At 50.2% G+C, this 14641-nt stretch overlaps 1 protein-coding gene across 1 annotated transcript in view; it reads left to right on the forward strand.

Annotated features, from left to right (window-relative positions):
* Positions 1 to 7729, forward strand: part of chpf2 (chondroitin polymerizing factor 2) — a 35035-nt gene extending 27306 nt beyond the window's left edge. Inside the window, exon 4 of the mRNA XM_067977555.1 lies at positions 1439 to 7729. Within this exon, the coding sequence (XP_067833656.1) occupies positions 1439 to 2701 (1263 nt within the window). The 3' untranslated portion in view covers positions 2702 to 7729. The remainder of the gene's footprint in view (positions 1 to 1438) is intronic.
* The last annotated feature ends 6912 nt before the right edge of the window (positions 7730 to 14641 follow it).

Consider the following 14641-nt stretch of genomic DNA (forward strand, 5'->3'; position numbering starts at 1 on the left):
AAGTTATACTAAACCTTTATAAAACACTGGTTAGGTCTCAGCTGAAACATTGTGTCCAATTCTGGGCACCGCACTTTAGGAAGGATGTGAAGGCCTTAGAGAGGGTGCAGAGGAGATTTACTAGAATGGTGCCAGGGATGAGGGACTTCAGTTATGTGGAGAGATTGGAGAAGCTGGGATTGTTCTCCTTAGAACAGAGAAGGTTAAAGGGAGATTTGATCGAGGTGTTCAAAATCATGAGCAGTTTTGATAGAGTAAATAAGGAGAAACTGTTTCCAGTGGCAGAAGGGCCGGTAACCAGAGGACACAGATTAAAGGTTATTGGCCAAAGAAACAGAGGGGAGATGAGGAGAAATGTTTTTACACAGCGAGTTATGATGATCTGGAATGCACTGCCTGAATGGGCGGTGGAAGCAGATTCAATAATAACTTTCAAAAGAAAATTGGATAAATACTTGAAGGGGAGAAATTTGCAGGGCTATGGGGAAATAGCAGAGGAGTGGAACTAATCGGAGAGCTTTTTCAAAGAGCTGGCACAGGCATGATGGGCCGAATGGCCGCCTTCTGTGTTATATCATTCTATGAGTTCAGAAGGGCACCAACCACAGCAGTCGAGGATCTCTGGTTACTGACCCACCGACCAATGGAAACAGTATGTCCCTATTTACTCTATCAAAACCCCTCATCTCTTGTATCACCAAAGCTCCAATTCCCTGTCCTACGCACTCTTCCTCTTTCCTTTGTTGAAGTCATGACTTATCGCACCATTTCCCATTCTTAATATTCTTGAGATCTGAAAGCTGTGGAAATCCTCATCTCCCTCAGCCTTCCCTCCTTCCTACAATCATTGGGCTTTTAAATCCCAAGCTAGGAGCGAGCCTTTGGCTCAGTGGTAGCCTTCCCTCCTCTGAGTCAGAAGGTGCACGGTTCGAATCCCGCTCCGGGCGGCCCCGGCGGTGGGGGGAGACCGGGGCTCCGGGCGGCCCCGGCGGTGGGGGGAGACCGGGGCTCCGGGCGGCCCCGGCGGTGGGGGGAGACCGGGGCTCCGGGCGGCCCCGGCGGTGGGGGGAGACCGGAGCTCCGGCTCTGAATTCTGGGCTGATGAGACATCCTGCGGGATTCTCGTGTTCAGTGGGTGTGGGTGGCCCCCCCTCGTCGTAAGGGTTGTGGGAGCCCATAAAACCCGCCCCCACCCCCCCATAAGACTAACCCCCCCCCCACCAGCTGGTATAAAGATGGTTACGGCCACGGGAGGAGCGTTCACGTCACGACCTGTCGGACTGTTAATCAGCCGGTGAATCCTCCCACTACCTCACACTGTTCTCCGTGGGGAAGAATGTGAAGATAGGAAAACAATAACAATGCCACCCTGCCAGACTGTTAATCAGCCGATTGCTAAATGTCCCGAGTGCTAATCTTTTTTTATTGTGTGTTGTAGGTGGAAATAAAGAACCTGAGTAAGCTGACGCCAGAGGGGGAAGCGGGAGCATCCTGGCCAATCGGCATCAATCCGCCATTCAAACCCAAAACCCGCTTCGAGGTGATAAACTGGGACTATTTCACGGAGGAACAGATTTACTCGTGCGTGGAAGGGGCTCCGAAGTGCGAGCTCCGTGGCATCAACAAGGCGGATATCAGCGACATCATAGAGACCGCCGTGCAGCAGCTGAACGAGAAGTACCAGCCCCTGCTGCACTTCCGCAAGAGGCAGTTGCTCAACGGTTACCGTCGCTTCGACCCCACGCGGGGGATGGAGTACACGCTGGACCTGGTGCTCGAGGCCCACACCCAGAAGGGCTACAGCAGGCCCATTGCCAAGCGGGTCAGCCTGCTCCGGCCGCTAAGCAGCGTGGAGATCATCCCTATGCCCTACGTGACCGAGGCCACCCGGGTCCAAGTGATCCTGCCCCTGACCGTGCACGAGGAGGACTACGTGGGGAATTTCCTGGACGCCTACTCCATGAACGCCCTGGACATGCACGACAACATGCTGCTGACCTTCCTGTTCATCTATGACCCCTTCGACGCGCAGCGCGTGAGCCAGAACGACGTGTTTGCAGGGGTCAAATCTGCCATAGCCGAGATCGAGAAGCGGTATTTGGACGTGAAAATCCCGTGGATCAGCGTCAAAACGGATGTCCCCTCCCAGGTGAAAATCATGGACATCATCTCCAAGAAGCACCCGGTGGACACCTTGTTCTTCATCGCCAGCGTCTGGACCGAGATCAATGGCGAGTTTCTCAACCGATGCCGTATGAACACCATAAACAACTGGCAGGTCTTCTTCCCCATCCACTTCCAAGAGTACAACCCCGCTATCATCTACAGGGAGCAGCAGACGCCCTCCTCCTCCGCTGAATTCCTCAAGGACGGCCACTTTGACCGGCGGCTCTTCAGCGAGGCCTGCTTCTACAACTCCGACTACATGGCGGCCCGCACCAAGATGGCAGCCGACATCCTGGACAACGACGAGATGCTGGAGAGCATGGAGGTGTACGACGTCTTCATCAAGTACTCGAGCCTGCATGTCTTCCGGCCGGTGGAGCCGGCCCTGGTGCAGAAGTACACTCACCGTACGTGCAACCCGCGGCTGAGCGAGGAGGTATACCACCGCTGCGTTCTCAGCAACCTGCAAGGACTGGCGTCGCGCTCTCAGCTGGCCCTGGCCATGTTTGAGCAGGAGCAAGCTAACAGCACTTAGACTTGGCACCTTAATGAGGACTATTATGGGACTTAACTGCGCAGTATTTCAAAAAACAAAAAAAGACTTGTGACTTCGGGACCGTTAGTCGTAGTTGGTTAGACGCTGGCTTTTAGCCTCTGGGATCTCCGTTCAAATCCAATCCCTTTCTTCGCGCAAAGGGGAGTGGAAATCTGGAACTCTTCTCTTTTCCCCTCCCCCCCCCCCCCCCCCCCCCCCAAAAAAAAACGGGCTTGGGGATCAATTGAAAATGTCAAAACTGAGATTGATGGAGTTTTGTTGGGTAAGGGTATTAAGGTTACAGAACCAAGGCGGGTAAATGGAGTTAAAATACAGATCAGCCACGATCTAATTGAATGGCGGATCAGGCTCGAGGGGCTGAATGGCCTCCTCCTGTTCCTATGTTCCCAGATTGACGGCGTGAAAATCTCTGCTGGTTGTAAAGGTCCTGAATTTTGGGCAGTCACAATCCAGCAAGGAATTCCTTGCACCTCTCTGTCATCCGTTCCTCCTACAATCTCCAGACTTTTAAAACCCAAACTTAGCAAACCTAATCACTAATTCCCGATTTTCCTCTTTTTAAAAAAAAAATAATTCTCTCCAACCTTGGTGATGTCCTGCACTCGAGCCTTACTTTGTAAGAGCTTTACTCGGCATCTCATCGGTGCTGAACTTGACATGAGGGGATCCATTCTCCAGCGCTAACATCTCACAGCAATGAACAAAAAAAATGCTCAGAAAATAAACTGGGGATAAAGGACCACTTTCCAAATCTCAGTTGCAGGCTCTGCTTGCTCCCTCATTCAGAAAATCAACTGAGCTTAAACGTAATGTTGAACAAATATTTTACATTCAGTGAGAACTTTAAAAAGTACCTAACAAGAAAAGGCCATTCAGCCCATTGAACAAACTCCTCCCACAGACCCTGTACACTCTCCCCTATCATGGACTCTCCCCACCCATTTAATCTCCTCACACAGACTCTGTACACTCTCCCCTATCATGGACTCTCCCCACCCATTTAATCTCCTCACACAGGCCCTGTACACTCTCCCCTATCATGGACTCTACCCACCCATTTAATCTCCTCACACAGGCCCTGTACACTCTCCCCTATCATGGACTCTACCCACCCATTTAATCTCCTCACACAGACCCTGTACACTCTCCCCTATCATGGACTCTACCCACCCATTTAATCTCCCTCCACAGACCCTGTACACTCTCCCCTATCATGGACTCTACCCACCCATTTAATCTCCTCCCACAGGCCCTGTACACTCTCCCCTATCATGGACTCTCCCCACCCATTTAATCACCCCCCACAGACCCTGTACACTCTCCCCTATCATGGACTCTACCCACCCATTTAATCTCCTCACACAGGCCCTGTACACTCTCCCCTATCATGGACTCTACCCACCCATTTAATCTCCTCACACAGACCCTGTACACTCTCCCCTATCATGGACTCTACCCACCCAATTAATCACCTCCCACAGACCCTGTACACTCTCCCCTATCATGGACTCTACCCACCCATTTAATCTCCTCACACAGACCCTGTACACTCTCCCCTATCATGGACTCTACCCACCCATTTAATCTCCCTCCACAGACCCTGTACACTCTCCCCTATCATGGACTCTACCCACCCATTTAATCTCCTCCCACAGGCCCTGTACACTCTCCCCTATCATGGACTCTCCCCACCCATTTAATCACCCCCCACAGACCCTGTACACTCTCCCCTATCATGGACTCTACCCACCCATTTAATCTCCTCACACAGGCCCTGTACACTCTCCCCTATCATGGACTCTACCCACCCATTTAATCTCCTCACACAGACCCTGTACACTCTCCCCTATCATGGACTCTACCCACCCATTTAATCTCCCTCCACAGACCCTGTACACTCTCCCCTATCATGGACTCTACCCACCCATTTAATCTCCTCCCACAGGCCCTGTACACTCTCCCCTATCATGGACTCTCCCCACCCATTTAATCACCCCCCACAGACCCTGTACACTCTCCCCTATCATGGACTCTACCCACCCATTTAATCTCCTCACACAGGCCCTGTACACTCTCCCCTATCATGGACTCTACCCACCCATTTAATCTCCTCACACAGACCCTGTACACTCTCCCCTATCATGGACTCTACCCACCCAATTAATCACCTCCCACAGACCCTGTACACTCTCCCCTATCATGGACTCTACCTACCCATTTAATCTCCTCACACAGGCCCTGTACACTCTCCCCTATCATGGACTCTACCCACCCAATTGATTTCTTTAGGGAAACTTCTGTAAAAACGCTCCCAGATCTCTCAAATCGAGGAAGACTCGAGGATGTTCATCCAGCCCCACCTCTTCCCCCTCCCCTCTCCCCGCCGGCCTGCTGCCTTCAGTTTGATTTGACTTTCAAAATGAGTCTGTGGATTGAATGCGTTCAGTGGGACTGTGCTTTACACACTCCCTTTATTTGACCGGGGAAGCGTGTAACCAAGCCACACAGATCAATAAGTCCCAGCTTTAATCCTCTGTCCGTGCTAAGTGAGCTGATCTCAACTGGGGCAGCAGTGGCAGGTGCTTCAATTGGCCGCAGCACCCCTGGGTGGGGGCAAGGGAGTAATCAGCCAGGAACCCTGGTCCACCCAGCCCTGGTAAAAAGTGCACAGGGTGTAGGTGTTGGAATCATAGAATGATACAGCACAGAAGGAGGCCGTCCAGCCCATCATTCCCATGCCAGCTCTTTGAAAGAGCTATCCAATTAGTCCCACTCCCCTGCTCTTTCCTCGTAGCCCTGCACATTTTTCCTTTTCAATAATTTATCCAATTCCCTTTTGAAAGTTATTATTGAATCTGCTTTCACCACCCTTTCAGGCAGCGCATTCCAGATCATTACAACTCGCAGAGTAAAAAAAAAATTCTCCTGGTCTCCCCTCTGGTTCTTTTGCCGATCACCTTAAATCTGTGTCCTCTGGTTACCGACCCTCCTGCCACTGGAAACAGTTTCTTCTTATTTACTCTGTCAAAACCCTTCATGATTTTGAACACCTCTATCAAATCTCCCCTTAACCTTCTCTGTTCTAAGGAGAACAATCCCAGCTTCTCCAGTCTCTCCACATAACTGAAGTCCCTCATCCCTGGCACCATTCTAATAGATTCCCCGTTGAGTGGAGCATAAAGCCCATCTCCTCACCCTAACTGAGGACCGATACGTGCTGCTCATCGTCTTCTATCCTCTGGCCTTTCAGGCGGTATTGTCAATTTATTTTGTTTCGGTCACTGGAGACTTCGCTGTGCCTGCTCGAGCTTCACCCAGCAAATGAATGCTTTCGTCCCCGAGGTCTGGGCTGGATTTGAACCCTGTTCTCAAGAGGTGAAAGGCCTGTGTCTCACCCACTGCCCTCACCCGGTCCTTGTGTAATAGATTTCCTGGACCCCTGGTATTGACCTGTGATAAGAGATGTGTTCTAACGGTTCCGTTTTGAGAATGCAACTGAATTGTATAACTGATAGCTGCCTGCCAGTTTTATACCCATTTCATGTTAATTGGTTGGGGAGTGCAGCAGTCCGATGGAGACTGACGAGCGACGAGCAGTCCGCTCCCTGCTTTTGCTTGTAGCGTGCCGACAGTCTGGGAGGGGTCAGCTCCTGGCGCTGAGCAGATTCCCAGCCAGCCTCGGTCAGAGCCTCAGCCGAGTCCCTACCACTGGCTCTGGCGTCCCAGGTAAAAGAGGGGAGAATCAGCCAGGGTTCCTGACCGTTCCGGAAGGGCTTGCTAGATACTGTAGTGTGTGTGGGGATGTGCGCGTATGAGTGTGTGTGTGTGTGTGTGTACATTCAGTAAGGACAGAATTGGGCATTTGGTGTGATTTGCCACGAAAATATACGGCCGTCTAGACTAACGTATAAATGATAGCCTTGTCGGTGAGGTACTGGTGACTGCTGCTCCTCTGGAACTATGTCCCATGGGTCCCCTTCAAGGGAGAAGATTAACAGAACAAGGAAGGGGAGGGAAGATTGACGGCCATGGGATCAGCTTGTAGCTTCAGCTTTGACTCTCCCTGCCCAAGGCTACTTAGTCTTTGATGACCAATAACTAGCTTCTCTCTCTAAACCCTTTGATTTAATTTGCACCTTGCTTCCCAGTGTTGTCACTAGGTTTATGTAGCCTGTTGGTACTGGCGTGCTATTGGGAGAATCACTTTCATGTTGTATGCACTTAAATGTGCTATTAATTCATCATTTCAACTTATTCCCAGCACTCCCGCCCAAGTGTTATAGAAAATGCTCTCCAGACACAATCCAAGCCTGCAGGGCAGTCGCTATCACTTTCCTGCTGGATGTTTTTCACGGTTCAACTGGCCATCCAACCAAAGCGTCTTATCGCCAGTGTCAGCCGTGGCTCAGTGGGCAGCATTCTCGCCTCTGAATCGCACTGTTCTGGGTTCGAGCCTCACTCCAGAGACTTGAGCCTATAATCCAGGCTGACACTCCCAGTGCAGTACTGAGGGAGTGCTGCACTGTCGGAGGTGCCGTCTTTCGAATGAGACGTTAAACTGAGGCCCCGTCTGCCCTCAGGTGGATGTAAAAGATCCCACGGCATGACTTCTTTTTTTAAAAAAAAGAGCAGGGGTCTGGCATCTTGTCAACATTTATCCCTCAACCAACACCAGCTTAGCTGGTCATTCATCTCATTGCTGTTTTGGGGCTGTGTGTGCAAACTGCCTGTCACGTGTACCCATATAACAGTCACTGCACTTCGAGGTAATTCAATGTATGTGAAACGCTTTGGGAAGCTCATTACTTACTGAAATCCTAGTGGCAACACTGCTTCCTGTAAACAAAGTATTGCACTTGTGTCTGTCCCCTTTAGCAAAGGATACTGTTTGGGGCCACCCAACGGCTTTGCCTGACTTCTTGTCTTACAAGCTGTAACTTTATGTTGTAACTGTCTGTTCCAAACACTGTGCTGCCAGTTCGAACAATAACATGGCATTATAAGCTATTACTGTTTGATTGCTGAATGGGATCAAGAGACGCATGTATCTTGCTTCACGGGGGCCGGGGGGGGGACCTCCTGCGAATTTTCTTTGCTACTTTCCAATGCCTTCTAAACAAACTGAGTGCCAAGAGTGGTCCTCTGAGACTCGTTGCCCTAGTAACCCGCCCTCTCCCAGCCCAACTACACCTGAAGGCCCCTAATCTTTCCCACTCTTTTTTGCCCTCAAAAGCCAACCATGGCCAACATTCCTCCCAATACCACCACTGCCAAAAATAGCTCATTCTCATTACTTGTTGCTGTGGGATCTTGCTGTGTGCAATTTGGCTGTCACGTTTTCCTACATAACTGACCACAGTTCAACAAGCCATCCGCGGTGTGTGAAGCGCTTTGGGATGTTCTGAAGATGTAATGAGTCCCTGTACAAATGGAAATTGTTTTTTATTTGGAGAGGTCACTCCATCCTTTTGAGTCCTTTATTTCCGGTTTTCTCCCCTGCTGCCCCCTCCTCCTCCTCCTCTGAACATGCTGACTCTCACTGAGGTCAGTCCATCTCGGTCCAGTGACCAATCTTCAGGTGTGAGGCCAGAGAGCGAATGTCGGCACACGACTGAGCTCGGCAGACGCTGTCCTTACCAAATGTTTATATATGCGGGGACACACACACACGCAGACACACGCTCGCATGCACACGCGTACCCACGCGCACAGACACATACACTCGTACCCACGCGTGCGCACACGTACCCACGTGCAGACACATACACAATCGTACCCATGCACACATACACTCATACCCAAGCGCGCGCACACACATACACTCGTACCCACACACCCTGAGATTTGCAGCCAAGATGGTGGGCCCACAGTCTCTCTGGGACACAGCTCTATGAGAACTGACAGCTATCCCATAACATCGTCCACACAGACCATTCATCATAATGTGAGTCTAGCCGGTGAACATGGGCAGGGTGTAAACCCTAGGAAGTGTCGCAGCAGCACCTAATCGTGCCGTCCCCCCAAAACCCAGACATGCTGGATCAGGTGCGGCATAGCTTAGATACATATTAAAGCTCACCTGTGCTCTGCACACACCATAGAAGGACACCCACTTTGAGCTGCAAGAGGCTGACTGTGAGTCTTTGCTGAGAAGGTAAGGAAGCGAATTTGGCCACAACAGGTGCCGAGACAGTGTGGTCCTGGTTCTGCCAGACCAGACAGCTAAGTGTTAACTGAGGGAATTTAAGTGAGAGGACACTGAAGGGAGAAGGCAGCTGAGTGGAAACAGGGAGTTTGGCCTGGAACTGGAATTCGCTGTTGAAGTGTAGTTAGTTTGAAAGTGTAGTTTGTTTGAGCCTACTTATTATGGCAGGACTGTGGAAAGTTGTGGCATGCTAGGCCACTTCAAAGGGCATTAAGAGTCCACCACATATAGGGACACTGGAGTCCTGTGTAAGTCAGGATAGGGGTGGTAGGTTTCATTCGCTAAAGGACATTAGTGAACCAGTTGGGTTTTATGACAGTCCAACAGCTGTTGTGATCAATGCAGTGGAGATGCCGGTGATGGACTGGGGTTGACAATTGTAAACAATTTTACAACACCAAGTTATAGTCCAGCAATTTTATTTTAAATTCACAAGCTTTCGGAGATTTTCTCCGAAAGCTTGTGAAGGAGAAAATCTCCGAAAGCTTGTGAATTTAAAATAAAATTGCTGGACTATAACTTGGTGTTGTAAAATTGTTTACAGTGATCAATGCAGGTCAGCGAGCACAGGGGTGATGGGTGAACGGGACTTGGTGCGAGTTAGGATACGGGCAGCAGAGTTTTGGGTGATCTCAAGTTTGCGGGAAGGGATTGGTTCCATTTGAGGTTCTAGATGGTGGGAGTGAACGGGAAGGGGTTGAGTCCATTATCTTGTTTTTAATTGGAAATTAATTCTTCTGGAGTCAGCCAACACTTCTTTCAAACCTCACAAAATTGGGGTTGAGACGTGGTCAGACAATTTCCGCAGACTCTAAGCACCATCGAAGCTTCTTTATTAAAGTTAGCGGTTCATGTACAGAATGTGGTCTCCACTTCTACAAAAAAAAGGAGCACCATACCCCCATCCCCCCCCCCCCCCCCCCCACCCCCACCCAAAAAAATACAAAGTCCGATCAAGCAGATTCACAGTTACATTTCCAAACATTGTACACTACAGGTTAGCAAGTCTACAACAGCAGATCCTGTACAATGCACACGGCTAAGAAGCAACACTGAGTTCTATACGGTACAGACAAGACTGAGGACAACATCCAGGCACCGAGCAGGTGTAGGTCAACACACTGCATTTTGGAAAGCTACTTGTTTGACAGCAATAGCTAAACCAGAGTAGGGGTCTCCATGATGGAGCAGGGCTTTCTTGGGGGGGGCAAGCTCAGAGCTGGGCTTGGGGGAGATGGGGGCTGAAGGAGTCCCCAAAGGCAAGGCATCTGAAATCCGTGACTGTGCACATTAAGGTGAGGGATCTCTATAGGCACCTAGTGCCAGCATCAAACACTCGCAGGTCAAGTACAGCATGATAGGAGAATGGCCAGTGTCCTTATTGCCTTTACTCAGTCCCAAATATTGTGCTCTTAGTCACAAACTCAGAAGAGCATTCCCAACTTCACCAATGTGACATTTATCCCATTTCTTACATCAGCTACCCACGGTCTTGTGTGTGAAATTAGCTATTGGTGCAAAGCTCAGGGCTGTTTTGTGCCGTTACCCACTAGAAACCCAAGTCAGACCTGCCCAAATTCATTTCATGTAAGACCTTTAGAGCTGGTGGTCTGAACTGGACTGGACCCCAGGTCCCAGAGGTCCAACCCCTTACGCCATTCAATCCCAACTTGTTTCAGCATTGTGGCTGGGTCGCTATCCTGGAATTCCTCACCACAAGGACTGCAACGGTTCAAACAGAAGGTCCACCAGAAGGGCAACTGGTGATGGGCAATAAATGCGGCTTTGCCAGCGATGCCCACGTTTTTCTTTTCCAGAGAAGATGCTATAAGTTATTTTCTAGAAGGAGGGGGCCGCGTTCCAAACAGAGGCTGCGATTGAACCCAACCTACCATCTTGACCAATTTCTTCCAGTGGCTGCGGACATGGTGCCTCGGCCACCAATAATTTAAGAGAGGGCAGGTTGTATAAAAGGCGCAGGGGACCAGCCCTTGCAGCCTGGATAATGCACCGTCCAATGTCATACCAAACCCTGCACACCGGAAAGACCCAGGGTCAGGCTTCCTGTGTGGGCTGAGTTAGCTGGTCCTCGCTTGGTCAGCACTTGGTGTGCTTGAGTCAGAGGCAATGACCCTGGGGCAGTGGCACCACCATCAACAGCAAGTGGGGTCACCGAACTGGACCAGCCACACCAACAGCATAGCTACAGAGGCTGGGTACCCTACAACTCCTGATGGCCGAAAGCATCTCCACCATCTCCAATGCTCGAGTCACGAATAGGATGGGACGTTCATTGGCCTGGATAAGTGCAGCCGCAACAAGACGCAAGAGGCTTGTCACCCCCCCCCCCCCCCTCCGTCACGTGTGCAGTGTGTACAATCTACAGGATGCACTGCAGCAACTCGCCAAGGCTGCTTCAACGCCGCCCCCCCTCCCCCGTGACCTCCTCCACTGCAAAGGACGAGAGCAGCAATGTTGCAGGAACACCATCACCTCTGAGTTCCCCTCCAATCACACCCCATCTAACTTGGACATATACCTCTCACAGGTATTACTTTATTGTCACTGGGTCAACATCCTGGAATTCCCTCCCTAACAGCACTCCCTGTGCAATCACCTCAAGGATTGAAACAGTTCAAAAGCAGAAGGCCCACCACTACCGTCTCAGGGCACTAGCAAATCGGCAATAATACTGGCCACCACCCACATCCCAAGAACAAATATTTTTAAAAAGAATCAGCCACTTTCTGATTGCCATCCAGTTACCATTGAGGAAAGCGTTGGGAGGGGAACAAGTCGAGGTGTGGCTGTGATGCCTCCCACTGACAAATAGCCTGCCAGCACTTGGCTTCACACATTAAGAGCAGCGACTGGGCTTCGGTAATGGAGGGTTTCCAGCTCCCATGGAACCTCCCCAGCACGAGTCAGTACTTTCAGGGCAGGCTCAGTAAAACTGGAGCCAAACCACGTGACGTCAGAGAGCAGCAAAGCGCAAAGGAAGGGGTTTTAAAATTTGTTCTTGGAATGCAGGCGATACTGGCAGGGCAGCATTTATTCGCCATCCCTAGTTGCCCCGAGGGCATTAGGAATCATCCCCACAGTGAGGGAGTGGAGTCAGGTGTGGGCCCAGACCGGGTGGGGGGGGGGTCAGGTTCCTTCCCTGAAGGGCATGAGTGACTCAGTTCGGTTTTCACAACAATCCGGCAGTTTTCATGGTCATTTTATCCTGGTGCCAGCCCAGAAATTACCAGATTTATTCAATTCCACTTGCCCCGTTTGGAATTTGAACTCGTGGCCTCAGGGTTGCTTGTCCAGGCCCATAAGTGATAGGAGCAGGAGTAGGCCATTCGGCCCCTCGAGCCTGCTCTGCCATTCAATGAGATCATGGCTGATCTGATTTTTACCTCAACTCCACTTTCCCGCCCTTTCCCCATATCCTGTGACTCCCTTGCTGATCAAAAATTTGTCTAACTCGGTCTTGAATATATTCAATGACTCGGCCTCCACAGCTCTTTGGGGTAAAGAATTCCAAAGGTTCACAACCCTCTGGGAGAAGAAATTTCTCCTCATCTCCATCTTAAATGGGCGACCCATTATTCTGAGACTATGCCCCCTAGTTCTAGATTCCCCCATGAGGGGTAACATCCTCTCAGCATCTACCCTATTGAGTCCCCTCAGAATCTTGTATGTTTCAATAAGATCTCCTCTCATTCTTCTAAACTCAATTGTAAACAATTTTACAACACCAAGTTATAGTCCAGCAATTTTATTTTAAATTCACAAGCTTTCGGAGGCTTCCTCCTTCCTCATTTACCTGAGGAAGGAGGAAGCCTCCGAAAGCTTGTGAATTTAAAATAAAATTGCTGGACTATAACTTGGTGTTGTAAAATTGTTTACAATTGTCAACCCCAGTCCATCACCGGCATCTCCACATCACATCTTCTAAACTCCAATGAGTATGGACCCAACCTGTTCAATCTTTCCTCATAGGACAACCCTTCCATACCCGGAATCAACCTAGTGAACCTTCTCTGAGCTGCCTCCAATGCAAGTATGTCCTTCCTTAAATAAGGGCACCAGAACTGTGCGCAGTACTCCAGGTGTGGTCTCACCGGCACCCTGTACAGTTGTAGCATGACTTCCCTGCTTTTATACTCCATCCCCCTAGAAATAAAGGCCAATATTCCGTTTGCCTTCCGGATTACCTGCTGCACCTGTATGTTGACTTTTTGTGTTTCATGTACGAGGACACCCAGATCCCTCTGTACCGCAGCATTTTGTAGTATTTCTCCATTGAAATAATATTTTGCTTTTTTATTCCAGAAGGTGCAAAAAAGATTTACTAGGATAATACCAGAACTGAGAGGTTTTACCTATCAGGAAAGGCTGACCGGAACTAGGGCCATAAATATAAGACCGAATCATAGAAAGGTTACAGCACGGAAGGAGGCCATTCGGCCCATCAACTCCACACCGGCTCTATGCAAGAGCAATCGAGCTAGTCCCACTCCCCCGCACTTTTCCCGTAGCCCTGCAAATTTTTTCCTTTCAAGTACTTATCCAGTTCCCTTTTGAAGGCCATGATTGTATCTGCCTCCAGCACCCACGTAGTCACTAATAAATCCAATCGGGAATTCAGGAGAAACTTCTTTACCCAGAGAGTGATGAGAATGTGGAACTCACTCCCACAAGGAGTGGTTGAGGCGAATAGTGTAGATGGATTTAAGGGGAAGCTGGATAAACACATGAGGGAGAAAGGAATAGAAGGATATGGTGAGAGGGTGAGATGAAGTAGGGAGGGAGGAGGCTCGTGTGCAGCATAAATATTCAGTCGGGCCGAATGGCCTGTTTCTGTGCTGCACATTCTATGTGATTCCGTGTACCCACTGGTAGGATAAGTGGCTCATTATCAGAACTCTGCTCCCTCGCTGCGCCAACTGGAAAAAGGGGTCATTTGTCTCCTCCCCCAAGCCTCAGCCTGGAGATGGGTCCTACTGCCCGTGCCTTGGCCGAAGGCCTCAAACACGGAGGAAAGGCAGGCAGGCCCAAGGATCGCTGCAAAGTATTTGCACAGCTGCGGCGGCCAACCAGAGAACGTGCAGAGGCTTACAAAAAAAAAAGCACACGCACGCTTCTGCCAGTGCCCGTGAGCGAGCGAGTCCATTCCCCCATCCCTCTGCTGGGCCACTGAGATGAGGACGTCCCAGGTTTGATTCCCGTCTGGGCAGAGCTGATTGATATCAGCCGTAGGGCAGCTGGGTGCTGCAACCGATTGGCCCTCAGTGCCCCTGGGGGCGGGGTAGAGAGCAGATAGAAATAGTAAAAGGTAATCAGCTCGTGCCCCCTCTGTCCCGAGAGAAGGCGGCAGGGTCAGGTGTGGCAGTGATACCCTGCCCGTCCCAATACTCTAGGCTCACACAATTTTGAGATAATCGGAGACGAGGAGACTTTTTGTTTTAAAAAAGGCAGCGAATTGTTCTGATCTGGAATGCGCTGCCTGAAAGGGCGGTGGAAGCAGATTCAATAATAACTTTCAAATGGATAAATACTTGAAAAAGAAAAATTTACAGGGCTACGGGGAAAGAGCAGGGGAGTGGGACTAATTGGACAGCTCTTTCAAAGAGCCGGCACAGGCACGATGGGCCAAATGGCCTCCTCCTGTGCTGTAAGATTCTATGAATTGGAATTAGCCACAAGCACCAGCTGTGTCTGTG

This window comes from Heptranchias perlo, chromosome 3 (assembly GCF_035084215.1).
Source record: "Heptranchias perlo isolate sHepPer1 chromosome 3, sHepPer1.hap1, whole genome shotgun sequence".
NCBI classification, from domain to species: Eukaryota; Metazoa; Chordata; class Chondrichthyes; order Hexanchiformes; family Hexanchidae; genus Heptranchias; species Heptranchias perlo.